Genomic DNA, 24,679 nt, shown 5'->3' with positions numbered 1-24,679 from the left:
TTGGACGGTCCCCATGTGGTCTCTTACAAACTGGACTAGCCTGTTGATGATACAGGGCCCAAGGCTTAGTAACAGGAGTAGGATGGCGAGGGGTCCAGCTAGGGCCGAGATGAGGGTAGTTAACTAGGGAGACCAGTTGAACAGAGACTCGTACAGGACTGAGATTGCTCTCTTTCTAACTTTTGTTTCTGCAGCCCTTCCTTTATAAGGGCCATAGATTCTTTTATGACCCCCAAGTGATCAACATAGAAGCAACATTCTTCTCCTAGGGCTGCACATAGTCCTCCTTGCTGCATGAATAACAAGTCTAATCCCCTTCTGTTTTGAAGCACTACTTCTGACAAGGAAGTAAGGGATTCCTGTAAATGAGAAATTCATTTTTCAATTTTTTCTATGTCTAGGTCAATGGCTGCCCATAGGGTTCCGTAGTTTTTGTCCTGGATGACGAGTGAGGATATTCCGGTTCCTGCCCCCGCTAATCCCAGTCCTAAGAGTGCAGCTAGAGTTAAGGTTGTAATAGACTCTCTTTTACTTCAGGGGTTAGCAGAGTCAAACCTGTTAAGTATTTCTTCTCCTGAATGGTATGCTATCTTGGGGATCAACTGCACAAGTATGCAGAAGCCTTCTTTCAGAGTTAAGGACTTGGGAGTGTACACAGGGAGCGAGGCCACTGGAACAGGCCCACCATGCATTTTCGGGGGGGAAGGGCCTTTTTTAATTGATTAAAGTGTATCTGTCTCTCTGGGGACTGTTGGGGTTTCATTACAGAGATGTGACTGCCTGGAGGGCACATGGCCTATGCAAGTGCCTTGTCCAATTACTTCCTGGAGGGTTAGCCTTGCAGTAGTCTGCTGCCACCTGCAGGACCTGGGATTGGAGGCTGTTGTATAATTGACTTTAATGGCGATACGTTCATAATATGGTGGCCGGACATCTAGGCAGAGCCAACAAGACATGGTCAGGTCGGGCCTGGAAGCGTTCAGAGCATGGTATGCTCCAACAACTATGCTCAACAGGGGGTCTGTATTGGATGGTAAGTCGCGACCCAGGGCAGGAGACGTGTGTGATGCTCCGGTAGGGGTAGGGGATGCCAGGGGCCGCAAGGCTGGGGCCTGGGTGTTTCTGGGTGGGACTGCCCAGGCAGGGATAGGCTGGGGAGCTAGTACCTGGTTGGGTCCTACTCTCATGGGGAACTGTGGGACAGGAGGGGTTGCTTGCATTCGAATGGTAAAAAGCCCACCTGGGTCCTGAGCTCTGAGTCTAACTTTATCATAGAGACAATTCCCCGGGTCTTGCCAATCTCCCACGATGCTGCCTTTTTTCCTTGCTCTGTGAAAGATATTCACAGGGCTTACAGGGCTAAGGGGGTTGGGCAGTAGGGTCACAGGATTGAGGGCTGCACTGGAGTGAAACCACACTCGTGGAGGGTTGAGTAGGAGGCTCTGGTAATGGGTCATATGTGCGTTGCTCATCCATCTATCAGGAAGCTGTTTCAGGACCCCTTCAATGGCGTGTGGGGTCGTGATACAGATATCCTGTCCTAGGGTAAGTTTGTCTGCGTCTTTGTTGAGGAGTGCAGTCACCGCAATAATTCTTAGGCATGGTGGCCAGCCAGCAGCCACTGGGTCTAGCTTCTTGGACAGATAAGCTACCGGCTGGCTCCAGGGGCCTAGGATTTGACTTAGAACCCCTTTCACTATACCCTTGTGTTCATCTACAAAGAGGAGAAAGGGCTTCATAATATCTGGCAGGCCCAGGGCTGGGGCATCTAGAAGGGCCTTTTTTAATTGATTAAAGGCAGTTTCTTCCTTTCGAGTCCATTTAAATGCTTTCCCCTCTTTGGTGGCCTCAATAGGGGTCTGGCAATCTCAGCAAACCCCGGAACCCAGAGGCGGCAGTAGCCGGCCGATCCTAGGAACTCTCTTCCCATCAGGAGGTGGGAGTAGGGATTTTCAGGACAGTTTCTTTTCTGGCATCTGATAACCGCCACTGTCCCCCCTCCAGGATGTATCCCAGGTAACTTACCCTCTCCCTGCATATTTGAGCTTTCTTCATGGATGCCTGGTACCCTAAGGCCCCCAGGGTTGTCAGCAGGTCCTGGGTCCCCTGCTCACAGTCTTTGGCCGTGTTGGCAGCAATCAGGATATCATCTACGTACTGTAGGGGGGTGAGGCCAGGGTGCTCCCTTCTGTACTCACCTAGGTCTTTGTGTAGCGCTTTGTCAAAGATGGTGGGCAAATTTTTGTACCCCTGAGGCAGCCGTGTCCAGGTGAGTTGCTCACTGTAGCCCTCCTTTGGATCATGCCACTCAAAGGTGAACAAGGGTTGGCTTTGGGGTGCCAGTGGCAGGCTGAAGAAGGCATCTTTTAAATCTAGTACAGTATACCAACCTCTGGAGGGCGCCAAGGAGCTCAAGAGAGTATATGGGTTGGGAACAGTTGGATGTATGTCCATGACTCTCTTGTTTACTTCCCAGAGGTATTGTACCAGTCAGTAGTCATTCGTGTGAGGCTTTTTCACTGGCAGTAGGGGGGGTGTTCCAGGCACACTGGCAGGGAACTAGTACCCCTAGGCTTCATAGTCTCCAGATATGTGGCTGGATTCCCTTCCAGGCCTCCTGAGACATGGGGTACTGCCTGATCCTTACTGGACCTTCTCCTGGCTTGAGCTCTACTAGGTCCGGGGTCCTGTGAGTGGCTAGTCCTATCACTCCCATCTCTGCCCGAACTGGGGAATTTTTGTAGCCATCTGTCCATGTTATCCTCTCTCAGGAGCGCCCTCTGGTGGAGGTGGTATTCATCTTCTAGTTTCATGGTCAAGACCTGGATAGGGTGGCCCTTGCCATCAGTGACCTGAGGCCCCCCTTGTCTGAAAGTTATCTGAGCTCCAATCTTAGTCAGCAAGTCCCATCCCAACAGCGGGTAGGGGCATTCTGGTATCACCATAAAGGAATGGGATACCGGGCCCAGCCCCAAATCTACTGTTCTTTGGGTAATCCATGAATACTGACTCACACCAGTTGCCCCGTGTACCCAGGACTTCCTGCTCGCTAGTTTTCCTTTTGGGGTGCAAAGGACCAAATGTTGCACTCCAGTGTCGACAAGAAAGTCAACAGGGTTCCCCTTCTCTCTAAGAGTTGCCCTGGGCTCAGGGAGGGGGTCCAAACCCCGACTCTTCTAATCACTCAGTTCATCCAGCTCTAGGACTTTTACTCTATAAGTCTTGCTTCCCTTCCCGTCGGCCTTTTTCAGGCATTCTTGGGGCCAGTGCCCTATCTCTTTGCAGTATGCACACTGATAATTCTGCAGCCTCCACCTCCCCCCCTTGGTGGTTCCTCCACCTTCTTTTGGGTCGTCCGCCAGCTTCCAGAGACAGCAGTCTCGTTCCTCGGGGGAGCCAGCAGTGGTAGCTGGTAGTATTCTGGGCAGGTCTCAAGTTTGCTTACTGCTGGCAGCCGCCATGGCGCAAGCCTGCTTATCTTCAGGAGGCTCCTGGTTGTTGTATACCTTTTCGGCTACTACCAGTAAGTCCTGCAGACTTCTTTCTCCTAGTCTATCTATTTTCTGTTATTTTCTTCTAATGTCTGCGGCCGACTGGTTTACAAAGGCCATGATAACAGCTGCCTTGCTTCCCGGAGCCTCTGGGCCCGTGGGGGTGTAGGTATGGAATGCCTCCATGATCTGTTCTGAAAAGGCAACTGGAGATTCATCTTTTTCTTGCCGTACATTTCCTACCTTGGCCAAATTGGTTGGCTTTCTAGCAGCCATTCGGAGACCCCCTATTAGAGGCCGTAGACCTGGAGCCTCTCCTTACCTTCTGCCGTGTTGAAATCCCACTCAGGCTGAGTTAAGGGGAAGGAGGTAATCTATCTGAGCCTGATTGGTGGTGGGATTCCCATCTATGCCTGGAACCAGTTTTTGGGCCTCACTGAAGATTCTCTCCCTCTCCTCGGTCGTGAACAGGACCTGCAAAAGCTGCTGGAAGTTGTCCCATGTGGGCTGATGGGTAAAGAGAACAGAGTCTAATAAATCAATAAGCCCCGCTGGTTTCTCGGAAAACTTAGGATTCTGAGCCTTCCAATTGTAGTGGTCACTAGTTGTGAAGGGCCAGTAGTGGTAGGGCCAAATTCCCTGCTCGTCTGGGGAGCCAGTGGCTTGGAGGGGTAGAATGGTGGAGTTGGCAGTGGAGGCAGACTGCTCCCTCTGAACCCTTTGTCTGGTAAAGGGCGGGCTTCCCACTGTAGCACCTCCGCCCCCTGCTCTTGGAGTGACTTCTACTTCCCCTGGAGGGGCGGAATGGTATCCCTCAGGCATCCTAGAGGGCTGATATGGGGGAGGAAAAATTAGTCATTTATCAGTCCCCCCCTGTAGGACAGGGTAGAGGGGTGCTGAAGGCTGGGTAGGACTTTTCTTGTTCTTCTTCTCCATCCTCTGCAAAGCAAGAATGGGTTTTGGCTCCAGAGGGCATGAGGCCAGGAAGGGCTTATGCCAAGAGGGTGTCTCTTCTACAAGGTCCTGCCAAGTGATAATATAAGGGAGCTGATCAGGATGACTCATCATAGACTGAGAGACGATACCCCTGACTCGGTGGACGGTAGGGAGGTCGAAGGTTCCCTCTGGCGGCCATCTGACATTGAAAGCTGGCCACTCGCTAGAACAAAAAGTCTTCCACCGACCCTTCTGAACTTCCACACTGAGGTTGTTAGATCTTCCCTGACATCTTTAAAATGATCAATCATAATACTTAGAGGGGTAGTCTGAGCCTGTCCCATAATGTCCGTCCAGTAAGTCCACAAAATAAAACAGAGAAACACAGAAACAGAAAAACAGAGGGCCCCTGAAATAGTCTTCCAATTCCATGGAAGCAAAACCGAAAGTTAGACAATGGCCTCATGCTGACCGGCGGGAGCAACCCGCCTCATCTCAGACCTTTGAGGGGAATCCATATCCCTCCAGAAGGGAGGATCAGAACGTTTTCTGAATCCTCCAGCCCGTGGTCTTCCAGTGCATCCACTTATACCATGCCAGGCACTACCAGAATTCCAGAAATGAGCTCACACAAAAAGAGACAGGAAGTGAACACACAAAGGAGACAGGGAATGAACAGATACCTACTGTAGCCAGTCAGGCTCTCTGGGCCAGGGTCCCTTGGGATCTTGGGGATCCCGAATGAGCCCCCAAATGTTATGCCCAGATTTTGTGATCCCCAAAGACTGCCAGGGAGCTGAGTCCAATGCAAAAGCAAAGAGCCTTTATTCGAGCTAGCTCGAGCTCAATCTATCTGAACTGACGCTGCGGCGAGATACCAGAGAGACTGAGTTTCAAAGGCACAAACGTTTTATAGGGGCTTAGGGGCAGTTGGTGGGGTGAGGGTCGTGGCCTTAGCCAACTGGCTGGGGTAGGTCCAGGGTTTTGTTGCGCAGGTTGCCAGGAGTGGTTTGAGCAGGAACGGGGAGATAGTCACTTAAGATGGAGAGCACAGAACAAAATGGAGTTGGTTGCGGTTTGCTCTTTCAATAGTAAAGGATGAATGAAATAATATAGTGAATAAAAGCAGAAAATGAGTATAATGCAAGATTCACAGAATTTTAACAAAAACACAAGACTTCAATGAAATATCTCCAAGCTGTTTTAGGTTATGTAGTTGTGGTAGACTGACAAAAAATTGTCCTTCCCCCCAAATATCTAGGTCGAATCCCTGGAACCTGCGAATGTTACCTTATGTGGGTAAAATTGCAGTATTTCCAGAATCTCTTGGCTAGCCTTAGCACATCTGCATATCAGTAGGTGTTTCCAAGGGGTGGGGAAAAGTAGTTATCTCCATATCAATAGGTAATTACATCAAGGAGCTAGGGCCTATCTGGACCTGAGAGGTGGAGTGGGGTCCATTTTTGTAGCAGGGTCACAAGAGACACAGGCAAGCGCAAGCAGAAGTAGACGACTTTGTAAGCAATAAATGGGTTTCTCCCACTTTATTTCTCCTTTTGACTGATTGTAAGATAAATTTCGACCGAAGTAAGCAGGCGAAGGGAGGCAACAAAGGGCCAGGTAGTTTATTTGAATGCCACCACTGGGTGATGTTCCATGGTCTGAAACACAGGCCAGGGAAGTCACACCCAGCAGGGCAGGCAGCTAGTTTTTAAAGAAAGCAGGGGGAGGGAGAGCAAAGATGTACATTGGCGGGAGGATTGGCTCGTCTAGGGTACGTGGGAGTCTCTCATTGGCCTTTAGCCAGGTACTGGAATCCTTTAGTTTGGGGGAAGGGCTCTAGTTGGGAGGGTTATCCGATCAGGCTCTGGAATGTTGTGAGACCGGAACCTGTTGGTCTCTTCGCCTCGTTTGGTGAGGCCTGAGCTTGTCCATCAGGCTCACCCCTTCCCCTGGTGCCTGCAGCCCAACACTGATTTCAGTTTCAAAGGTAATTTGCCCCGGGCTTGGAGAGAGATTTCGCCACCACCACCACCTCTGAATTGCACCTTATTTGGGAAACTGAGTCTTTCAGATGTAATTTAGTGAAGGACCTTGAGATGGAGCTTCCTGGAGTATCCCTGTAGCCCCTAAATCTAACCTCAGGGGTTTTAAGGAACAGAGATGATGTGAAGATGGACGCAGAGATTGAAGTGATATAACCACAAGTCAAGGAAATAAGGAACATCCAGAGCTGCTGAACAGTAATATAGGAAGGAAATGACTTATTCTTTATGGTTGTTTCTAGAAGGAACACCACCCTGTCAGATTTTGGACTTGTGACCTCCAGCACTGTGAGAATAAATTTGTTTTTTTAAGTTTGTGGTAATTTGTTATAATAACCCTAGGAAACCAATATAATGTGACACCTGAAGGATCACAATCATGCTCTTCTTAAAAAGTTTCTTTGGAGAAATAATTTGTGAAGCTTCCCAGGTGGCTACGGTCCACAGGTTGAGCCCGCTATAGAAGATCTCCCTTAAGAGTCCTTTCAAGTAGATCTCCTAATTTAATGATCTTACTGGTGTTAAAAAAGGACACTACAGACTCCAAAAGGAGTCACTGTGCTAAACTCATGTCACCAAATGAATACTTAACACCTAACCTAATTGCAGTTTCAGACTCTCCAATAATGTAATCTTAACTAGTCAGTCTGTAATTTCCTGGCCAACATTAGTGAGGTAATCTGCTTGATAGGCTCCTTTCTTCTTAGAAACCAAGGTGACTTTACCTGAAATAATCTTTCCCTTTTATTTGTGTCCCACCCTCTTTCTTCCTTTAAAAGCCTTCCATTCTATCCAGCTCCTCAGAGCTCCTTTCTGATTGCTATAGGGGATAATGCCCAATTCATGAGTCACTGAATAAAGCAAATTAGCCTTCAAGTTTACTCAGTTGAATTTTGTTTTTTAACAGTCGCTTTCAACTCTAAGCAAGGGAATAAACCTGCTCTTGATGTCAAACAAAATGTGTGAGCTTGTGGGTAAAATTGTAGTATTTCCAGAATATCTCGCCTGGCTTTGGCACATCTGCATATCAACAGGTGTTCAGAGGTGGAGAGAAGTATGGCTTTAGTGCATTTGTACCTTTCCTCAGGGGTGGAGAAGTTCATCTCCATATCAATGGGTGATTACCTGGGCAACAGAGGGCTTATCTGTACCTGGGAGATGACGGGGAGGGCTGGTGTGGTTGCTGCTGGTGCAGGAGAAGAAAGGCAGCCTGGGACTGCAGTTTGTGAGCAATAAACGGGTTTTAAACTTTATTTCTCCCTTTGACTGATTTTGGTTTTTAGAGGTATTTTGCCCTGGGATTTCCTTTCCCTAGACTTACAGAGCTGTACCTGACAATTTAAGCAGTAAAAAACAAGTTTGAAAGAACATTAAAGATTTGTCAATTCTTTTCATTGATACCATGTTGAGCATGAAAAACAATCATAGAAGTCATAAGGTTGTATTTAGTAATATGTTCTTGGTCTACCTATATGGCCATCCCCCACTGTGTTCATACCATAATGTGAATGAACAGCTTGCATGCTTTTTTTAAAATTTTATCAAATGTACATCACAGTGGTTCAGCAGTCACCCTCCTCTCCTCCCCTGCCCACACCCCTGCCCCTTGGTGACCGTTAGTCACTTCTCAGTGTCCATGAGTCTAATGCTATTTAGTTCCTTCTGTTTTGCTTTGTTTTTATATTCCACAAGTAAGTGAAATCATATGGTACTTGTCTTCTCCGCCTGGCTTATTTCACTGAGCATAATGCCCTCTAGCTCCATCCATGTTGTTACGAATGGCAGGACTTTTCATGACTGAATGCAAACCTCTTAATGTGCTTTGGTAGACATCACAGTTATGTCCAAAAATAATCACTTCTATAGCTACACAAAGAAGCACAAAGAAGTTGAAAATTATGAATATATTGTGCTTTATTTAGGTATACTTTTGTCTGAAGTATGTTCATTTGAGGAACCTTTGAAAAAAATCTGTCCAGTGAATTTTGTACTCATCATAGGTCACCTATACTACATTAAAAGTGAGTTGTGTTGTGATTGTTTCACCTTTAAATGGTCTTTATTTTGTAAAACTATTTGAGACAACAGGGTAATATTCTATTTCAAAATAAAAACAACATCGTAAATTTCCTAAGTAGCTACCTTTGATAAAAAAAAAAGGAAACAAAACCCTACAACACTATAGACAGCATACATTTTTAAATCTAATTTTGTATTTATGAGGAATGACTTCAAATCTTCGGGGGTATTTGTTTTTGCAACTAGCTTTTATCCTTTTATCAAGTAATGAAACATAGCCCACTTGAAAGTAGGGAAAACAGTCAGAAACAGAAGTCCTAATTTTGTAAACTCAGTAAATATGAAATCTTAAACTTAGCTGGTTGAGCATGAGGAATCAAAAAAGATCTGGATTGTTCTAATAATTATTTAGAATTTAAGACACACCGTTTCACCTTTGACCTTAAATATGATTTCAATGTTCATGGTAAAAATAAAGGCCGACCCTTTATCGGGACGCACAAAGGACTACTATTACCATGACGGAGTGGCAGTCTTGTCCGTGGCACAGTCTTGTCATAGTAGCACTTACCTATTTTCAAAGCCAAGGCAAAACATGTCTGGCCTATTGTTATTTTCTAATTTCATTTTTATTTTTAAAACAATCTTTGTTTTCTTTGCAATGAACGTTCTATATTGGACTACTTTTTTCTTCTAATTCTGAACGTAAAATCCAGTATTTCCATGATTTATTTAGGTGGGTTTGCCGTCAATTTCAAGATGATGTATTTGGGCCCTTATTTCTCCACACAGGGGTCTGTGTGACAGCAATGTGATGACGCTACGTTCTTTATGTAAAACACCCCAGCACTTTGTTTCGGACAGTCACTATCTTTCTGCTCAGGGTCGCCCGCCAGGCTGGTGGCCACCACGCCACGCCGTCGCCACGTGCCCGCGAGCCCTCACGAGCGACCCGAACCCGACAGGCAGCAGATGCGGCTGCGACGAGCCCGTGAGACTGGCAGGTGCGGCTTAGCGGAGACCCGCGGGCGGGACGCCCTAGGGAGCGGGGGCCGGGCCGGCGGGGCGGCGGACTTTCTCGGCGGCCGCCGACCCTCCGCTCGCCGCGGCGCGGGGCTCCGGCCCTGCCCTGTCCTGGCGCCGGCAGGGACGCAGCTGTCCGGGGCGGTGGCGGCCGAGGCGGGCCGCAGGCGGCGGTAGCCCAGGGAGGCGGGGCGGGAACGGTGTCCCGAACTGTGGCGCCGTGGGCACCCGCGACTCTGGCTGACAATACTTGGGTCGTGACCGCTCGGATCCCGCTCCTTCCCCCCATCTCCCCTTGGTTGCCGGATGAAATACAAGATGCCCTGATAAATCGAGATCTCAGGTAAACAGCGAATAATTCTTTAGTCCACGGGTATCCCAAACATTGCCCGGGACGTACTTAGATGAGCTCTCCGCCGTTTATTTGACATCCTAATCTTTCGGAGCGCGGGGCGTTTTCATTGGCTAAGCCTGGCGTCCCCGCCGCAGGAAGTCCAGGGAACGCTTCCTGCCCGGCGGCGCAGCCTCCGAGGACTGGGGCTGTGACGGACTCACGCTGACGCCCCTCCCTGCCGGGCCGAGGGCCGCTTCCTCTGCGCGTCCCCCCGTGAGGGCCCCGGGCCCGCGGCGGGCGACCCCCCTCCCGGGCCGCTCGCGCCGCGCAGGGGCCACCCTGCCTGCCGGCACCCCCGTGCCTGCTCCCGAGCTTCCAGCTCTCCGTCTGTGAGTCACTTGCTACCTACTTAATTTTTGCAAGACGCTAGGAACTCTTGATTACCTCTCCGTGCCAAGCTAGAGAACTGCTCCAAAAGGTGCTGATCACCTTGTGTAACTGTTTAACGGGTCCCTGAGGCCCTGATGTGTTCTTCCCGTGGCTCAGTTAGCATCTTGCCTACTTAGTACCTAGTGGGCACTCCATAAATGCGGCGTGACCAGTGGTTGCATCATCAGCATCAATGTTAAAGCGAAATGTTTATTGTGTACTCGCTCTTCCGTTGGTGTCCCTTTCCTTAGTAGGTGGTAACTTCTGAGAAGCTCATCTGCAATTGAAGAAGAAAGGTGCTTTCCAGAAACTTCCTCTTTTATTTGGCAGGGAAGAGGGTGATGTTTCAGAATGCACCTTCCAGCTCTCACCACCCAAGAAGACTTTCTCTTAACGGAAGTTCTACTGGAACTCCTGCTTCAGTAGTATTGTAGTAGATGCTTTGAGGATGACAGCTAGACTTGAGATGAAAAGGACTTATTTTCTTGATAAATCAAATAGATTGCTGATTTATTCCACCAAAGCACCTTCTTAGGTTCAGGCCAGTGCTGCTTAACCTCCTTTACTTTTCTGGTTTAGACTCCGGGAACTCAGCCTGCTTTTTTTCTTAAAACTGTACCCTCTGCTCTCCTCCTAAGCTGGCTGCCATCTGCCTGGCTTGCTGCGCCTCACCTCTTCCTAAGTGCCAGACCCTTTTTGTTGTAAAGGCTTCCTTGCTAATCTATTAGGATGCGAGGAATAATAACAGATTGTAGACAATGGAGAGTTATAATGTTCCCTCTGAGTAGTTTCTGTCTCTAAGTCTTCTTTATTATTCCTGGAAGTGCTGTTTGCTATAGCATCCTTGTTTTAAGTGTGCATGCAAGGCTATATAGAACAGTTCCTCATCATCTAAGGGTAATATATAAAAAGCCATTTAAAATAAATTCTTAAAACAGTACTAAAATTTCATGCTATACAGTAAAAGCAGTTTTGATTCATACTTTTGGGAAAAAAAGCTAAACATAAAATGTAGGTTACCTTTATATATAATATTTACATTTTAAGTGCACTCAGTGAATGAATGAAGTGTTTGAAGAGAGAAAATTTTCTATCAAAACTTGAGTTTTGTAACATAATCATAAGGAGAGTACTTCTTGAAGTACTTGAAGCTTTGAGTCTCTATTTTAGTCTTTTAATCCTCAGGCATTCTAATAATTTTGTTTGGCAGCCTCTGTTAAAATTTTTTTGCACAATTTGTAATTTCTCTCTGCACTTAGTTTGCGTTATAATGTTTAATATTGTTCCAACAATGCTCCAAGAAAGATGAAGTAGATGGGGAAGGGGTCTAGGGATAAAACAGACTTGATGGTCAACTTCTTTTGTGAAAATGTTCCCCTCCACCCCCAGTTTTTTTTGTGGGGGGTGGGGCATTTTCCTGTTAGTATGAAACCTCTCAACAGCTAGGTTTTGGATAATAAATACTGAGATAATGAGGGTCTCTATTATCAAGAAATAAGAATAATAAATCTTATTGAACATTTATTCTGTTCAAAGCACTGTTCTGCTGTCTGCATATCAATTTATTTAATCTTCCCCAAACCTTTTGGGATGAGAGTGATTGTTCTAATTTCATAGGTTCAGAAAACTGGAGCTATATATTGTTGTAGTTGAGATACTTTTATTTCCTTAAGATCTTCGAATCTGTGTAGGTTCTCTGGTTTACAAAGTGCTCATGGCGTTTTGGCATGTTTTAGTAAGAAAATGGAAATTGTATTTTTAAACTAACAATTGGGTCATATGGCCAATCATTAGGATAGTCTATTAGAAGTTTGATGTTCAGAAATAAGAGTGTGCCAAGCTTTAAACACAGCAAATGTGGTTTTATCAAATAAGGGCACTGGGAGGCTAGTTAGAGATGCACACAGTTCCTTCTGGTTTTAGTAAACAAATACTTTGTAAACTGATATTTTGTATGGATGATAATGCTTTTTTTCTATTTCATAAATTTGGATATGTATTTGCATATCAGGTTTTCTTCGAATGAATTTCATTTGATATATCATCTTTAATGGTTAATAAATTGTGCTACCTTTTAAAATTCCTTTTAGGATGGGAAACAGTGTATCATCATCTTTGGGGAAGTCTGCAGCTACTCCTGTGAATCAAATCCAAGTGAGTGTTGTGGGAGATGGAGGAAAAAACTTTACTGTGTGGAAAGAGTTGTGTCTTACATGTTCAATATGCTTATTCAATGTCCAAATTTGACATAGTTCAGCAAATGAATTAATAAATTTTTTTAAATCTGCTGTCAGAACAATCCACGTGACAAAAAAAGTTCTAGATCATTTTGGTCATCAAATTTATGAGCTTTTTTCTTAATGGAGTCTTCACTATGTTAGCTGCTCCTCTCCGTCATAGACACCGCAAGTCTATTGTTGATACCAGTCAAGCTGCTTTTAGCCAGGGATACTGTGTGAGTTTGGCCTGAGAAGCTGTTTCACAGCTTTCTTCCCCAGCAGAACCTAGTATGTGCTAGTGACTCTATGTAAACCATCCTCTCAAGAATGCTGTGTGCTGCTCTGTTCTCTTGTTTTCCTCTTTTTTGCATGCAATACCCAGGTAATTCTGCCTCAGAAAATTTCTCTTATATGTTTGTTTGTTTTTGCTGCTTACAAGACATATTTATATTTTTCTTTCTCTGTTCTGCACCACCAACTACCACCTCATACATAACATTTCTGCCTTTATTTGACTAAAAAAGCATTCACTCATGGCTGATGAATGTAACAGCAATGCTAGAAACCTATTGTGAGGGAATTGCCTCTTAAAATAAGAATAGATAATAATGAAATCTTTAGCAGGGATGAGCTTGATAAAAGGTGAGAAAGCACATTCATGAAGCTCTGACCCCATGAAATTCAGTTTCAGCCCACTTTGGAATTTCTTCATCAGTATGTGTACTATATGTCAGCACACGGGATGCTCATCTCCCTGGATGATGGTCTCCGTGCCTATAACCTGAGGCAGCACAGTGCAGGAGAGAGCACTTTGGTGCTGGTACAGGAAGGGTCAAAATCCCAGTTTTGTGGACTTCTCAGACTCAGTTTTTTCATCTATAAAATGGATTCATTAATACATCTCTGGAATAGCTGTCTTTCTCTGAGATAGTCTTCTGTACTAAATATTATCAGTAAACAGAAGAGAAAGCATACACTAAACCAACTTGCAGACAGCTGAACTGTGACTTAGAAGCTCTGACACACAGGGACAAATGGGTCTTCTGAATCACTGTGCCTGGGGACTCACTTTATGATTTTTGGCCTTCATCTTGAAGGTGGTGCTTATGACCCTTGTAAGAACAACCAAGAAGGGATTCCTGGGTGCTAGACCTGTCCATTCAGAATCTCTTGAAGGACCTGGACATTCATATATTTAGAAAAAAAACACAAAACCAATTTCACAGGCAGTGCTGATGCACAGCAGAGTCTCATGGTCTCTGTGAAAAAGGGCTGGAGAGTAGTTTCCACACCAGGCTGATATCATTAGAATCATCTGGGAAGTCTTAAAAACAATAACAGGTTTTTAGACCTCTGCCTTAATTGAATCAGCATTTCTGAAGTAGCTTTTTCAGAAACAGCAATATAATAATACCTTATTAATACATTAATGACAGTTCTTTTAGTATAAAGATACACAGGAAGGAATGGATGTTGAGACATAAGCTGTTTATTCCTGGATCAGTGAAAGCCTTACATTTTAAAAATAAATTACACATCAGTTCTCACTCTTGAAAGTTAAAGAAGGTAAGGAGTTAATTCCTGAATACCTACTGAATATTTGAAACACGGTATAATAGAGACTGAGTGCCTTGAGTGTAGAATGGCACTTGCCTGGGTTCGAATCCTAGCTCCCACCTTGTGAGGTGAGGACTGTCAGTGAGTTGTTTACCTTCGCTAGTGCCTCACTGTCCTCATTTGTGAAGTAGAGATCATGATAGGCCCTGTCTCAGGATTGCAGTGAGGTTTCAGTGAGCTGGTGCAGCGGTGGGCATTGTGCCTGGCACAGAGAGATGTTTGCTGGGTGTGAGATGGCTCTGATTATTGTGATTACTCCTTTTCCCAATGCTTTCAGTTGTTACATCTTGTTCCCTGATGACACTCCTTCGAAGTGAATCATTATCCTCAATCTACAGATGAGAAGATAGATGATGGAGACTTAGTTTGAGCACTGAATCATAACACTCCAAAATCCACACCCTTTTTACTTTATCATGGTCTCTTTCCAAAAGGTGGAAAGAATTCTAATGTCTACAATAAAAATGATGGGTTTTTTTTGTTTCACTTCAGGAAACGATTTCTAATAACTGTGTGGTGATTTTCTCAAAAACATCTTGTTCTTACTGTACAATGGCAAAAAACCTTTTCCATGACATGAATGTTAACTATGAAGTGGTGGAATTGGACATGCTTGAATATGGAAGCCAGTTTCAAGATGCTCTTTACAAAATGACTGGTGAAAGAACCGTGAGTATATCCTCTCTGGTGCTTTTCCCTGAAAAAGGTGTTGACCTGGTTCACCTAGAGCCTACTCCCTTGTTAGGAAAAGTGAGCCAGACATCCTCTGAGAATCTTAATATTAATGAAGAAATGGCAGATTTGGGAACTAGGTTCACAGAATAGGAAACAGCAGAGTCAATTTGCATTATTTTTATTCTTGAAGTGTGTGTGTGGTTTGACTGGGATGTATGGGCTGATGGTGTTGTCATGAAAGCTTGGCAGTGAATCTTGATTAGAATATTCCTGCAGCTCTTGTCAAGATGAAAGTATCCTTCTTCTCTTTACTTAGCACAGACCAAGGTCAGTCTTCAGTTACTCTGTTAACAGGAGTGTTTTAGTGCTCCATGTTCTTAGATTCTTGAAATTTGTAGATTTTTCCCTAATATTTTAGAATTTCAGAAAAATATACCATGTTGCCATTTTTCTTGTTTATACATGCATGGAAGAAGTTTATACTTTCCCTTTAGTAAACAACTGTAAGAAAGAAATACTTGAACATTTAATTGAGACAGCTTTATTTGACCTGTGATACGCCGTAGTGATTAGGACAGGCTTGAGAGTCAGATGTCCTGGATTTAAAGGCCAGCTTTGTCATTTGCTGTCACTGTGATGGCAAGTTCCTTAGGCAAGTTCCTGTGCCTCATTTCCTTCTAAAATACAGCTAAAAATAGTACCTACCTCAAGGGTATCAAAGAATTAAATAGGTAATTTGTGAAAGACCTATAAAAGTACCTAGAGTGTGAGCATTTACTATTATAAGGTCAAATGGTCTTATGACACTAGGGTGACACCTAATCTCTTGTTTATCCAACAGGTGCCAAGAATATTTATCAATGGAACTTTTATTGGAGGTGCAACTGACACTCATAAGCTTCACAAAGAAGGGAAATTGCTTCCACTAATTCATCAGTGTTATTTTAAAAAAAGTAAGAGGAAAGAATTTTAGTACCAAGGTGCTCATAACTTTGCTGGTAAAATGTCGGTTATTTGAAGTTACAGTGCATTTTAAACATTTGAGGATGTTTTAAACATAAATCATCTTCATGAAAAACTTGAAAAATATTGGAACAATAAATCATTGTGGAAACCTCATCTTTCTGCTTGTCAGTTCTTGAGCAAAACGAGTGATAATTAAAACTGAAGAGTGGATTTGTATCAAAACATAAGGAAAGAGTATGTTTTATTAGGAATTTATGTATGAATTTTACAACCAAGAGATAGAAGGTAAACCTTTGAGATTCTTATTTCATATAGTATTCAGAAGGAGCTAATTCCTTAATTTTTAGAACCTCAGTGGTGAGAACTGTTGTGTGATCTCTCTTTAAACTGTAGGGCCCTCAGTGATACAGTTGTGAACTCGGTAGATATATCCTTGTACTATAACTGTGACAAGCAATCACACTTTGTACTTCTAGAGTAACTTATTAAAAGTATATTAAATTTGTAGGATGGAATGAAATTTATTTCAGAGAAACTCCATTAGTCATGTAATTACTTAGTAGTCCCAGAGAACAGAGCACTATCTATGAGCAAAAATTAAAAGAAGGAAGATTTCAGCATTTTATGAGGTTGAACTTTTTAAACAGTTCAAAAATGTACTTGAGTATATCAAGTATACTTCCATTAGAAAAAAATGTACTTGAGTAACGGTGTGAGGTGGAGTCCTACTTTTTTGAAAGGCTCTTGATGAACACAGGTATTAGATGGGAGTTTAGACTGAATATCCCTAAATAATTTCTGATGTTGATTTTATTATTTAAACAATTTTATTTTAGATAAACTTAGCAAACAAGACTTATTTTAGAATAGATGAAAATGTGTGGGTAAAATTTCAATATTTCCAGAATCTCTCACCTGGCTTTAGTGCATCTCTATATCAATAGGTGTTTGCAAGGGGTGGAGAGAGGTAGCATCTCCAAAGCAATAGGTAATTACACGGAGAAGTGAGGGCGTATGTGGACCTGAGAGGTTGGATGGGACCTTCTTCTCCTACAGCTGGGTCACAAGGATATGGGGATGATAGCTTGTAATAAATGGGTTTTTCCCACTTTATTTCTCCCTTTGACTGATTTTGGTTTTAGAGGTATTTTGCCCCAGGATTTCCTCTCCCCAGAGTTACATCTGGTGGTAGTAGGCAGGACCTCTGAACCCAAAATCTGTCTGAGTGTGACCTTTGGGAGAGCTGCCCCTGGAGATGGTGGGGAGATGCCCAGAACCACCCCCCTGTGGGTGGTGGGGAGACCTCAGTGGCTTCAGCGGTAGAGGGTGCAGCTTCCCCCAGGAGCCCCTATCTGAGGGACTTCCAACTGGGGAGCCTCTAGTGGGGAACTGTTCTAGGGTAAAGCACCTCCTAGAGGGGTGGGGTCTCTCCCAGAATTGGGAAAGGGTGGAGACACTGGAAGCTGTGGAATTAGGTCCTCTCTGAGAGAGAAGACTGCTTAGAGGCCCTGAGTGGCCATGTAACAGCCAGAATTGTGGGGTGCCTTTTCCTTGAGATAATAGTGGAAAGGGTTATCAAGGAGAGAGAGAGACTTAGGAAAAGAGAGACACACTTCAGCATCACTTGGAGAAGCTGGGTGATGACTACTGGAATCCCTTAAAGAGAGACAGTTATTAACACGAGTCGATTCCTTAGCATCAGAGGGGGGAGGCTGCAGGAGAAGCCATGTTTCAAGAGGCCGTGCGGGAGGAGGAGGAAAGAGCAGTGCCTTCAGCCCTGGAAATGGTAAAGGACATGTTGGGAGAGGACAAGGGGGTGGAGCCGAGACCTGATCTGTTGCCCAGGCCACCACCCGGGGCACAAGCCTCTCCTGTATTAAAGGCCCACCCAGTTATACTTAAGAAAATAACGCACAACTGCGGGCTCCTCAGGGGGCAGAGCTGCCCCCTCCCCAGGTTATGGGGGACTCCGTGCTCCGCCCCTACACCCAGGATGAGATGGTGAAATGAGAATCCAGTTTTGGCAGAATCCATTGGAACCTCTGCCTATATGGCATTTGCATCTCTGGGATATGGGGGTTGAAAATATGTCGGTTTCTGAAATGGGTAGACTGGCTTGCCTGATGACTCACCCTTCTCTCTGGCAGTAGTTGCGAAGTGCCGATCACACCTCAGGGAATCAGGTGCTTCTGGACTGGCTGACAGCAGCCATCAAGACAGTTTGGCCTAATCAGGGTGATTGACCATACTTACCCACTAGCTGGAAAACATATGCAGAGCTCCAGTAGGAGCTGTGCATGAAAAATATCATCTATAATATGGCCCCCCCAGGACCCTGATGAGTAGTTCACTGTAGGAATGAGAAATCTAGTGCTCCATATAGCTCCCCAATCGCTCTTTGGGTCCCTAGTGACTATTCGTGCCCTCCACATAGGGCAACCCATAAGTGAGGCTACTCATATTTTAGCAAATCTGGGGAGGTTCAAACAGTAAGGGCATGGAAGGAAGTACAGGCTACTACTGAAAGGAGAGGTGCAAAGGGCCCTGTGAAGGTCTCAAGTACCCAGATGTGGGTTGATGTGATAAAGGACGGGGTAGTGAAAGAAAAACTTGATGGTCAGCCCAATAGGATAGAACTTTGGCACCAACTGAAGTCAGAGCAGCAGTTTCAGCCACTGAGGTCCAGGACATGGAATCCAGAGGCAAAGCCCAATGTCCGGCTTGTATCCCTGCAAGACTTCCTGGGGGACAGTACTCAGGCTCCAACAGGGTCCTCACCCCCACAGAACGATGATTGGACATTATGGTTCGACTGAGGAGGGGGTCAAAGTCCTCACCTGGGAGGACATGGTGGGGACCGGAGAACACATGTAGAATTAACAATTCATTGTTCCCCTGTGAATGTACAATGTGTCCTGGCATTGGTGGACACAGGAGCTGAATGTTCTCTGATTTATGGCAACCTTGAGCATTTTCCTGGGACCCCTGTTGTGATAGATGGCTAAGGGGGTAAGGCAGTTAGAGTGAAGAAAGCCCAAATCCCAATGGGCATAGGGCCTTTACCCCCAAAGGAGTATACTGTATATATTTCTCCCATCCCTGAATATATTTTGGGGGTAGATATCCTGCAGGGCCTGTGGTTACAGACCACTGCAGATGAGTTCAGACTGAGGGTACATGTGGTAAAGGCAGTTCTGAGGGGACATGCTAAGCACCCACCTGTACCTATCCCTGTACCTCGGTGGGTGACAAATACTAAGCAGTATAAATTGCCTAGGGGGCACAAGGAAATTGGAGAAACTCCACTGGAGTTGGAGAAGGTGGGGAATCATAAAGCCCACTCACAGTTCTTTAAATTCCCCAGTGTGGCCAGTGAAAAAGCCAGGTGGCTCCTGGCATATGACTGTGGACTACAGGGAATTGAATAAAGTCACACCCCCTTTGCATGATGCTGTCTGTTCTATAGCAGACATTGTAGACACCCCCAGCCACAAGCTGGGAATGTATCATTATGTAGTAAACCTTGCTAATGCTTTCCTCTCTATTGACATAGCACAGAAAAGTAAGGAACAGTTTGCCTTCATGTGGGAAGGCTGTCAGTGGACATTCACTGGCCTTCCATAGGGCTACCTCCACAGTCCCACCGTTTGTCACAGACTTGTAGCCCAGGACTTGGCCACATGGAAGAAACTGCAAACAGTGCGGTTGTATCACTACATTGATGACATTATGCTCACATCTGATTTTCTTTCAGTTTAGAAGAGGCAGTTCCTAGACTGTTGCAACATCTACAATAGAAAGGATGGGATGTGGACAGCACCAAGGTTCAGCAACCTGGTTTGTCTGTAACATTCTTGGGGGTTATCTGGTCGTGTAAAACTGAAGTAATTCCTGAGGCAGTCATACACAAGGTCCAGGCTGGGTCTTTTGGGCCATTGGAGAGTGTTTATTCCACACTTGGCACAAATTCTGAAGCCCTTGTACTGGTTGGTATGAAAGGGTATCAGGTGGGACTGGGATGAGACATGTGCAGCTGCTTTTACTGCTGCTAAGCAAGTAGTCAAGGCCATACAGGCCTTTAGTGTAATGGACTTATCCAGGCCCTATGAGCTAGATGTTCATGTAACTGAAGATGGTTTTATAGATGAAGTCTTTGGCAGAGGCTTGAATGGACATGCCAACCTATTGGATTCCAGTCACAACTATGGAAAGGAGCAGAGGTCCAATACACCTTGATAAAGAAGCAACTGGCTGGCTACAGAGCCCATCGCCAGAACAGCTCCGACCAAGTTAATATCCCATCACAGGGTGAGAGAGAGACTGGACCCAATGGCCATGGAGTGCTGTGACACAGACACCTACATTGGCCAAATGGGGAGCATATTTACAGCAGCACAGCACCCTCTCTACTAGCCCCTTAAGTGGATAACTCCAATACTTATTGGGGCCAGTGACCTATACCAATGGAAAGCAGGAAGAACTTGCTTTTGAGCCACTGGTAACTGAGACTCCTTATCAGGAAGAAAAATCCCCTACACCTGAAGATGCTTGGTGTACAGACGGCTGCAGTCGTGGGCAGCCCCCAAAGTGGGGGGCTGTGGCTTTCCATCCTAAGAGTGAGACAATGTGGATGGAGGATGGAGAGGCGAAAAGCAGCCAATGGGCTGAGTTGCAGGCAGTATGGCTCGTGATCACCTGGGAGTCCCTCCATAGTTGTCTGCACTGACAGCGGGGCCATCTACTGGGGCTTGACCCTGTGGCTACCTACATGGTATCATGCCAACTGGATGGTTGGTCACTGGCCCCTTTGGGGGCAAGAGTTGTGGTAAGGCCTATGGGCTTCTGGTCAGACTAAGACAGTTACCATATATCATGTGACTGGCTGTTGGCCTTTGGCATCCCCAGGAAATGATGAAGCAGACACATTGGCCCAGGTGTGCTGCCTAGAAGGAAAGCCTGCCTCTGATGTGGCCCAATGGTTACATCAGTGTTTGTTGCACGTGGGGCAAAAGACAATGTGGGCTGTAGCCTGTCCATGGGGCTTGCTCTTGACCTTTGAAGACATTAGCAGATCTTGGAAGGAGTGCCTAGTGTGTTTCTTGTGGGACTTACACCAAGTCCCACAGCAACATTGGACAATAGAGGCCGGTACCCATTGTTAGATGGCAGATAGACTACATTGGGCCTCTCCCCATATCAGAAGGATATCAGTGGGCCATGACTTGTGTGGACATGGATACTGGACTATTGGTTGCTTTTTCTGCATGTTGTGCAGATCAGCAAACCAAGAGTGGCCTATAGTGTCTCTTTGCAGTCTATGGCTGGCCACAGGTGATTGAGAGCTACCAAGGCACCCACTTTACTGGACATGAGTTATAAGGATGGATGGGTGCAGCAATTAGGAATAAATTGGAAATTTTAAGTACCATATATCCCTACTGGGGCAGGCATGATAGAGAGGTACAATGGTTTGCTAAAATCTGGCCCAAAGTCAGACACCAATACTCTATGGGGCTGGTCAGTTTGCCTATGGACAGCGCTACAGCATTTGAATGAGAAGCCCCATAAAGGAGCTTTGAGCCCTGTGGCTGTGCTAACACACATGGCTGCCTCTCCTATACAACTGTGTATGTTCAAACCAAAGAAGAGTTATTGAAGCCAGGATATGGTCAGCAGAGCAACATCCTGATGCTAGCTCCAACTGTGGTAAACCCTGGAGACTCTGTTGAATGGACATGGACCTGGACATTTTGACACATGGACCAGGGATGGCTGGCCCTTCTGGCACCATTGGGAGAAGGCCTGGAAGCTGGCCTTCTGTGTATTCCTGGAGTAACAGCAGTGTGGCTCCCAAAGGTACCCAAAACATCCAGGAGGTAAGATCATCTTTTGGGGAAGTTTTTAAAAAATCTTTATGGCCAGTGCATGTACCTCCTGTAGCCCTATATATTGACCCATCTGTAACTCCCACAGGGAGGGGGGTGAAAGTCTGTTATACGAGACCAGGACGAAATCCCATTCCTGCCACTGTCCTGTCAAAGGACCACTCTCTTTTATGTATCCTACATGATGGACAAAATTTGCCCATGCTGGTGTCATTAAAACATGTATCTTATCGCCCCTATTTTCTTCTACAGTCCTTGTGTCCTGGATGCACCCCCTGGCTGCAGCTGCCACATAATTGCTCTGAACCCTTTACCTCTTCAGGTATTGCCTGCCTATGGAATGTGTGAGCTACAGACTTCACCTGCACAGGACTTTGAACCTAGCTGAATCTTCTGGCTTGAGGATTATTTTATTGCTGTTGCTATTGTAGGTCATTAGTCTGGTCACAGTGTTTCAGTTTTCTTGCCCAGGGACCATGGGGGAGGGTCATTCATCCCCGTATCAATGGGTAATTACCTGAGCGATGTAGGGCTTACCTGTTACCTTAGAGGTTGGGCGGAGGTCTTGTTTGCTTTTGCTGGAGCAGGAAAGAGATGGACCTGGACTGCAGTTTGTAAGCAAAAAACGGGTTTGAAACTTTCTTTCTCCCTTTGACTGATTTTGGTTTTAGAGGTATTTTGTCCCGGGATTTCCTCTCCCAAATTACAGTTGGGCACAGGGAAACCTAGGGGGATTTGTGCCGTGGGAACAACAGGGAGACTTTCTATGTAAAGGAAGGTGAATATTTATCAAGCAGGGATATGTATCAAAGGCAACAGGTGGGGACTTTTGGAGTCTGGGCTTGCTCTACTTTCATGTTGGGCATGGGAGGTTTGGATTTATTTGGTTTTCATTGGAATTTCCATTGCATGGGAGGAGTGATTTTCAGTTTATGAGTGTATATTTTGGGTGAAGTTGGTGTCAACTGTCCACGTTGGAAACAGCTGGTTTCAGCTGGTCTATTATCTATATTCTCACTCCCTGCATTCTGGAAAAAGCCTACATGGAATGTGTAGAATGTAGGCATCTAGCTGAATGAATGTGCATACTAGCTGAAGTCCCCACCTGCTTCCCTGCTCATATCTGCCTATCTATTGTTAACACTATCAATAATTTTTTAAGTGCCTAAGAAGCATTTTCCTAGCTGATCCCAAAGTATTACACAGAGATTACCAGATGCTGGGAAGAGAACACTTCCAAAGAGGTGGGAGGACAATGGATTTTAAGTGGAGTGCCATCTACTTTCTGGTGAAGATGGACCAGGGTATTAGGGATAGATAGTCCTGCTGGAGAGCTGGCTTTTTTGGCCATTTATCATCAGTAATGCTTTTTATATACTTATTAGGTTGCCATTAGATCGCCATAAAGCAAGAATTTGGACTATTTCATTTTCTTGTGATAGTGTAACACTGGAATGGAACAGAAAATGGAATTATCTTAGTCCTTTATTTTGCACTGTCATGAGAAATATTACACACTTCCTTTGTTGTAAAATATTTGTTAAGGAGTAGAGAATTTTACCTCGTGTGATATTGTAATTTATAAACATGGAATACGTATTTGGTCCTAATTCTGTTTCTGGCACACAGCTCCTAAAACCCTCAGATTTCCTGTGATGAAAGCACTAAATCTTTCGTTATGTTAATGGTGTCTTGTCCATACCTCTAAGGATGGGGACCTTGTCCATACTTCTAGGATGCCAGGTGACCCTATCATGTGGTTAGAGGACTGGAACTTTCACCCTACCCCTAGCCTCTTGGGGAGTGGGCGGGGAGGGCAGAAAGGCTGGAGGTTGAGTTCAATCACGAGTGGCCAGTGATTTACTCAATCATGCCTATATAATGAATCCTCTGTAAAAACCCGAACGGATGTGGTTCAGAGAGCTTCCAGGTTGGTGAAATGTGGATTTTGGGAGAATCTTTCCAGAGAGAACATGGAAGCCTCCCACCCTTTCCCCTACCTTGCCCTGTATATTTCTTCCATCTGGCTGTTCATGAGCTATATCCTTCTATAATAAACCAGTAATCTAGTAAATGAGTTCTGCTAGCCACTCTAGCAAATTAACCGAACCCAAGGAAGGGGTCAGAGGAATTCTATCTATAGCCAGTCAGAAGCACAGGCAAAAACTAATTTTCTATCGGTGCCTGAAGTTGGGGGTGGGCAGCGCAGTATGAGGACTGAGCAGCTGCCGTGTGACATGCCAATCCTGGATGACCAAGAGTTTCAGTTCTAACTGGTTACATAGGGGCTACTCACAAAGCCTAGGGTTAATGAGAAGGGATTTGGGTAAGGGGCCACAAAGAACCACTAATCCTGTGAAAAAAATACCAACTAGCATTTACAGTGATAGTGTCCATTAGATCTAGACAGAGAAGGGTTCAAATTACTAGGCTATGACCAGTAAGTAGGCGACTTAGATCTCCTGGAACTATTAAATTCCTTTTTGTAAAATACAGATACCATCTTCTTTTAGTATCTGAGAGATGGAGATAATGTGCATCACACAGCACGGTGCTCATTAGAGTACACACTCAGTATGTAATGGTTACTATAATCACAATGGCTCAGAAATACTATGGTTTTTTTGTGGACCCATAAGGGTTGTCCAAGGTCCTAGCTAAGATTTCAGGGAGTGATTTTAATTTCTTCTTCCTTCCATTTTATCTACTGTAGCTTGGGCTACTGTAACAAATTGCCTATTACTGGATGCTTTAGACAACATTTACTTTGCACATTTCTGGAGGCTGGGAAGTCCAAGATCAAGGTGCCAATTAATTTCATTCTTGGTGAGGGCCATCTTCTTACTGTCTTCACACGGCAGAGGTCAGAGAGGGAGCAAGCTCTCACCTCTTTTCTTAAAAAGACATTAGTCTATCATGAGGACTCCACCCAATTTTCAAATACCATCACACTGGGGAGTAAGATTTTAACATATAAATTTGGTAAGACATTCAGTCTGTAACAACATACCGTACAGTCGGATTAAAGTGTAATATAAAT

General features: G+C 45.1%; 1 protein-coding gene across 9 annotated transcripts in view; it reads left to right on the top strand.

Moving 5' to 3' along the window:
- The window catches only part of GLRX2 (glutaredoxin 2), a 42,998-nt gene extending 27,091 nt beyond the window's left edge, over nucleotides 1-15,907 (top strand). For 3 of the 9 annotated variants that reach the window (XM_037014075.2, XM_017649945.3, XM_017649947.3), the window contains 3 exons: nucleotides 12,368-12,431; nucleotides 14,606-14,782; nucleotides 15,630-15,907. In XM_037014075.2, coding sequence (XP_036869970.1) covers nucleotides 12,369-12,431; nucleotides 14,606-14,782; nucleotides 15,630-15,761 — 372 coding nt within the window. In that variant the 5' untranslated portion in view covers nucleotide 12,368 and the 3' untranslated portion in view covers nucleotides 15,762-15,907. Of the gene's footprint in view, nucleotides 1-9,364; nucleotides 9,496-9,721; nucleotides 9,858-10,025; nucleotides 10,327-12,367; nucleotides 12,432-14,605; nucleotides 14,783-15,629 lie in introns of those variants that run through there. The other 6 variants (XM_017649944.3, XM_037014073.2, XM_037014072.2 and 3 more) reach the window with 5 other exon arrangements.
- Nucleotides 15,908-24,679: the final 8,772 nt, after the last annotated feature.

Source organism: Manis javanica, chromosome 14 (assembly GCF_040802235.1).
Source record: "Manis javanica isolate MJ-LG chromosome 14, MJ_LKY, whole genome shotgun sequence".
Lineage (NCBI taxonomy): Eukaryota > Metazoa > Chordata > Mammalia > Pholidota > Manidae > Manis > Manis javanica.
This window is presented reverse-complemented; position numbering and strand designations above follow the sequence as displayed.